We start from the raw sequence: 6436 nt of genomic DNA on the forward strand, positions 1-6436 counted from the left end.
TTTACAAACAAATAGCCACAACCTTACAACCTCAGTTCTAACATGCTGCAACCTACTTAAGGAAATCCACTGTTTTTTATTCAGACATGCAGTAAACCATTTCCCTCGTTTCCTTACAACATATCATACTTCTTTTCAAGATGTGTGCAAAAGTCAAGCATTTGGGTTTTTGAAACAAAGGCTATTTACCAAAAATACTACTTACTCTCAAAGTCACCACTCTTGCTTTGGGATTACGAATAGATGTCCCTGAAGAAACATAATCTACTGTTTCAATTTCAATAGGAAAATGCTGTTCACATTTCTCGTCACTGTCCAAAGCACTTGGCCATTCAGTGCAGAAGTCTGTATAATAAAGAGAAAACACTCCAAGTAGTATCTGTTGGTTGTTTTTCCAAATTTATTGCAATGTGTCTTTTTAAAAGTACTATTGATTTAGGTAACAGTAGAGTCTCTGCTAGACTTTCTCCAGTATTTCAATGTCTGTCTTTGTACTGGGTTCCCCAAACCAGGACACAGTACTCCAGATGCAGTCTCACAATTGCCAAATAGAATCATGGAATGGTTTGGGTTGAAAGGGACCTTAAAGACCATCTTGTTCCAACCCCCCCACCATGGGCAGGGACACCTGCCACCAGACCAGGGTGCTCAAAGCCCCATCCAACCTAACCCTGAATACGTCCAACGATGGGGCATCCACAGCTTCTCTGGGCAACCTGTTCCAGTGGCTCACCACCCTCAACGTAAAAAATGTCTTCCTTGCATCCTCCTGTCACTGTAGCCCTTTGTAAGAAGTCTCTCCCTGTCTTATAAGCCCCTTTTATATACTGAGAGGTAAAAATAAGATCTCCCTGGAGCCTTCTCTTCTCCAGGCTGAAGAACTCCAACTTTCTCAGCCTGTCTTCACAGGAGAGGTGCTCCAGCCCTCTGGTCATTTGTGTGGCCCTCCTCTAACAGGGTCATGTCTTTCTTGCGTTGAGAACCCCAGAACTGGATGCAATACTCAACAGACGGAAAAGAATTAATTTCCTGAATGTGGTAGCTACATTCTTGCTAATACAACCCAGTATGCAGCTAGCCTTCCTTGCCACAAGGGCACACTGCTGGCTCAACTTTCAAATGCCCACCAAGCTCCACATGACCTTTTCTGCAAAGCTTCTTTCTACCTGATTGCTCCCCGCCACCCCAAATGCTTCTACTACTGCATGGGTTATTCCATCCCAGGTGCAGGACTTTGCAGGTGCCTTTGTTTAACTTCATGAGGGTCCTTTCAGTGCATTTTTTTCCTGCCTGTTGACATCCCTCCAAATGGCAGCTCTGCTCTCCAGTGGACTACTTGTTCACACCCCCTCCCCCTCCAGATTCGTTATTATCTGAAGACCTGCTGAGGCTGTGCCCTCTACTGTTGTCCAGGTTGTCATAAAGCATCTGTTTGTGTGCTTGGAAATGGCTTCCAGGAAGGTTTGTTTCCTAATCTTCCAGGGAATGTGGTGAGGCTGACTGACCTGCAGTTCTCTGCATCTTCTTTCTTGCCCTTCTTGAAGATGGTCAGCCAAAAATCTCCTGTTCCTCCTAGGTAGTCTTTACCTGCTTCTGCTTTCTCTGTACTTCCTTTCTGCACCTCAGGTCACTCAGGAGTTCCCTGCACACCCATGCTGTCCTTCTGCCATACTTGCTCAACTTTCTACACACTGGAATGGACAATTCTTACTCTTTCAAGCAGGATGAACTTACACATCCATCAGCTCTCGTGGGTCATCCTGCTACCCAGGAGAGTCCTCAGTGAGATCCGTCAAGTAGATTCCTGAATAAACCCAAATCAGTCTCCTGAAATCCAGACTGTTGTTCCACTGTTTGTCTTGCTCACTTCTCTCAGGGTTTTAAACACCACAGTTTCACGACCACTGTTACCAAGGGTGCCCGTAACCTTTACATACGTGACGAGTTCTTCCTTGTTTCTGAACAGAGCATGCCTCCTAGTCAACTCATCGACCATCTACAATGAGACATCACCTTCAATACACTACTTCCCCTCCTCACTTCTCTCAAGAACTTAAACTCCACAATCTTCTTGTTGCAATCAAGGCTGCCAGCAACCTTGATGTCTCCAACCCGTTCTTACATACTTGTGATAGCACATGCAACACAGCACCTTCCCATAGGCAGTTTGTCCAGCATCTGCATGAAAAAATTATCTGCAACACACTCCAGAAGTCTCCTAGATTGCTTCCATCCCATCCTGTTACCCTTCCAGCAGATGTTGAGATGGCTGCAGTTCCCCATGAAAACCAGAGCTTGCAGTTCTGAGGCTTTTCTCAGCTGTTCAGCCACCCCCTCTTCTCAACCAGGCAGTCTGTGGCAGATGCCCACCAAGACATCCCTTTCTGCTGCTCCTCTGATCCCAACTCTCAAATTTTTCACCAGCTTGCTAGGCATATCATTGAAAAGCTCTACATCTGAGTTGTTCTTTTGGGTACAGGTCAGCTCCCCCTCCACATCATCCCTGCCTGTACCTCAATCATACAAGCTTTCGCTCTGCCTTTCTGTGACTCCTCAGATTTCCAGTTCCTCCCGTTTCCTATGCTGCATGCATTTGTATACAGGCAACTCAAGACAGGCCTCTTATCATACAGGCTGAGGGGAAACCTTATCGCTCTCTACAACTACTTGAGAAGAGCCTGTAGCCAGGTGGGGGTTGATCTCTGTTCCCATATAACAAGTGATAGAATGAGAAGAAACAGCCTCAAGTTGTGCCAGGGGAGGTTTAGATTGGATATTAGGAAGAATTTCTTCCCCAAAAGGGTTGTCAAGCACTGGAACAGGCTGCCCAGGGAAGTGGTGGAGTCACCATCCCTACAAGGATTTAAAAGGCACGTAGACTTGGTGCTTAGGGACATGGTTTAGTGGTGGACTTGGCAGCGTTAGGTCAAGAGTTGGACTCGATGATCTTAAGGGTCTTTTCCAACCTAAACGATTTTGTGATTTTATGTCCTCTCTGTCCCCTTGTGCCTCCACTTCTCTTCGGGCTAACCTCCTCATTAGGTTCTCTTTATTGGCTTGCTGGCTGCAGAGATGCTCTTGGTCTTCATTCGTTCCTGTATCTCCCCAGCAGACCTTGCTCTCACAGTTTCATTTATTAATAGCAATCTTTCTTTTAAATGCATGCTGCTATGGCTACTGATGAAATTCTGGTTTAAGCACAGCTGATTTTCTGAGTACTAAGTCACATTCATCACTCCTCTTCCTAAAGACACTAAACTATAAATTGTCCAGTACAAGCAGGGCCTAACGGAAAAGTAAAATTAAAGTCTTACTGGCATGCTGAAAACCGCCTAAGACATATCTGCTTACCACCTGTCTGAATCGATGTAGCAACAAGAAAGCATACAGTACTAGCCAAAGCTTGCAAGTAGCCAGCTTCAGAGGTAGACCATGTCTCACGTTCTACTGCATCACACACAGATATATTTTGCATTCTCTTAAAACTCCAAGAGAGACGGTTTTTAAAAACTGAAAAAACCCAACAAAACAAAAAAACCCCTCACCTTTAAGAGCTGCACAGTGTTTCTTAATTGCAGGAGGAGTAAGATGCAAAAAATTGGGAATCTGAAACAGACATATTAAGAGATACCAAAATCACAGCCTTTTGTGTGTTCACAAATCAAGGGGCATTACTGAAATCCGATTACACTTTCAACATTGGTTAAGTTGTACAACATGCTTAATAAAATATTCAGATAGGAAGACTCTTCTCAAGTGCGATTTAGCAAAAGACTTAAGTTAGCCCTGTTACAAAAGTCACAGGCATGATAATCTTAAAAAAGTCTCCTGATTTGGTTCATTTGTTACTTAGATCTGCATTTGTTACTATTTAATTTAGAAATTAAAGAGAGTATTATCCTATTTAATAGTAGAAAACAGCATCCAATACAAATATTCCAATCAAAGCAGTGCGGTCTTAGTGAATAATGGTAAAAGTCATCACACACCAACGGCATGTGTCTTACCTTTAGGAGTTCTAAGTTGCCCTCTTTTGGTGGAGGTACTCCTCTTTTCACTGGGTAACCCATCCGAATTGGGAGAGGCACAGAGGCAGGTTTAAATGGAGCTGCTGTTGGATAAACGCTGCTCCAGTCCTGATCAACAGCCATCCTCTCAGTTCTGGGAGCTGCAGGCTAACAAATTGAAAGATTATCAAAGTCTGATGGGAGATACGCTGTTTTGTGAGACAAAGTAAGAGCAACACACACAAGAAGTTATTTCAGGAACAAATTCCGACAGCTAGAAATTTCAAAATGCCTTTACATCAAAAGTTAGTGCTCATTTGTAAATGAATTTTTAAAAGATAGCCTCCCAGAGCTTGGGGAGCAGGCCTTTCCCAATCTTCAGTTGCATTTTATTTCAGAAATGCTTAGGAAGAAGAATTTACCATCTTCTTGCATTGTGATAAATCAGCAGTGGGCGGAAGGGGAATCAAAACAGTATTTAATTGCAAACTCTGTTTCCTAAAGTGCCTAAGCATTTGCGAGGGGGCAAGAGCCATTTTAACAGCCGGCCCAGCCTTAAACGGTGACAAAAGTCAGTTTTAAAATTCTGGAATTCTGAAAGTCTGAACGAGTTCATATTAAAAGAAATAGATACTAATAATTCTGATATTACTTGCTATAGAAATTCTAGCATAGGAACGATGTGTTACTATATTGCAGAAATAGCTTATATCCTCCAATAACTGATCGAGGTTTTGGTAAAATGCTCTTAAAAAAAAAAGTCACTGTTTATTTCCCAAAACTTTAATTTTTAATTTAGAAGGGTGAAAGACAAATGGGTATACGCAGCCAGCTGATCTGTCTGCTTTGGTGTATCATGAAGTCTGCTCTCGGAAGTTAAACAAAAATTTAATACATGACAGCTCCACTTTTACTATTTGCCTTTAAAAATCGTAACACATAATATACTACTTCTGAAACTTCTGTGTCGAATAAAAAAGAAAATTCTCAGTGATCAAATGTTCAGATATCAGTTTTAATTCTACTGTGCAAGAACAATTTCATTTATGCACAATTATCAGATTTTTTAATTACACCAGAAAGCAACCACTACGAATCCTGTAAACTCATACTGAAAACAACATTAAAATGTCTGGGTTTATTGGGAGCGTAGCTTTAAGTTACTTTTAAGACCTGCAGTAGTACGTGGTGTCAATATAAGCTAACTGTTAACTTGTTATTGTTAATCTCTTTGCCTTTATGAGAACACCGACTAACAACAACTGGGAGATTAAAGAAGGTAGGTGCTGGCTCTGAAATAGTCACAGCAGACTGTTTCAGCAGGTTTTGACTGCAGAATGGGTTCCTGTACAAACTGTTAAGACACAGCCTAGAAAACTTGTTCAAACACCTGAGTTAACTGCAAATAGTTGCAGTACTTCAGTACTTACTTGTCTTATGAACTGCGGTGTCCTGCCTCTTCTCCTTGTTGAAGCTGAAAGAAAAAGAAACATCTTCAATACAAACTATTATATGGTTTTGTGGGGAAAAAAAAAAAAGGCAACATAATCCTGTATGCCTTTTTTTCTTTGACAAAGATGATATACATTAATACTTCCCAGTCTTTACGGGGGAGAAGGGGAAGATCAGATACTCATACTGCAGACTGCTCTTTTTTTTTTTTTTTAAATTTAAGATAAAAAAAAGCTTGGAAGCCATTTTGTCTGGGTCTATCCTAGAAACTTGTTAACAATAATTTAGTGGTTACATGCCTAAACGCATTTTGCTAGCATCATTTATTTCAGCTTGATGCAGGAGGAAAGAGAAATGAAAGGAGGAAAAGCACACTTTTGCCTTCCTAACTATGCTCCCTTTTCTCTTTCCCACATGGCTCTTCAGTCACAGATCACTCTCCACCAGCAGTACAAGACAGACAAGACAGCTAAACCTAACAGTTCACTGTTTCCAAAAGGAGACTCCCATGGCTCCATCCCTTCCTTCTGACAGCACACCTTCACACCCTCTTCTGTGCCACTCTCAAGCTCATCTAACCTCTGTATAAATGGTGAGCACGTCGAACTGTTCTTCTGCTTGAGCTGGGGATGGGGAACCAACCGACGGGTTTGTCTTCTGCCGTTTTCCCAACATGCACTCCCCGAGAAGATGCAACAGAAACTGAAAGTTTACCCCCTTTTAGGAGGCCTGAGCCACCATTTGGCTCAACTTGCTAGCCAACTGACTTCAGTTGGGGGACTCCCAGGGATTCACGAAGATACCAAACACCACCAGATTTTCAATCCAAACAGAGATCCTCACTTTCTTGTCCTCGCTTCCTCCCCCTCCTCAAACTCTAATTTAAATACTTTCAACATGCCTCCCCTCCAAAAAACACCACCAAAGCAATGTGGCCTTTCTAACACTCAGGCAAATGAAGGTGAATCTGATGACAT

General features: G+C 42.3%; 1 protein-coding gene across 1 annotated transcript; it reads right to left on the bottom strand.

The window, feature by feature from the left end:
* Window positions 1–205: 205 nt before the first annotated feature.
* Window positions 206–5474, bottom strand: LOC104157012 (28S ribosomal protein S35, mitochondrial-like; the record flags this gene model as incomplete). The annotated part of the gene is made up of 4 exons (XM_009710361.1): window positions 5434–5474; window positions 4008–4168; window positions 3546–3606; window positions 206–345 (listed from the first exon to the last, which is right to left on the bottom strand). Coding segments are annotated over exons 2-4 (345 nt in total), but the record flags the coding sequence as incomplete, so codon positions are not given.
* Window positions 5475–6436: the final 962 nt, after the last annotated feature.

The sequence above is a fragment of the Cariama cristata genome, unplaced genomic scaffold, assembly GCF_000690535.1.
Source record: "Cariama cristata isolate BGI_N322 unplaced genomic scaffold, ASM69053v1 scaffold17961, whole genome shotgun sequence".
Classification (NCBI taxonomy): Eukaryota; Metazoa; Chordata; class Aves; order Cariamiformes; family Cariamidae; genus Cariama; species Cariama cristata.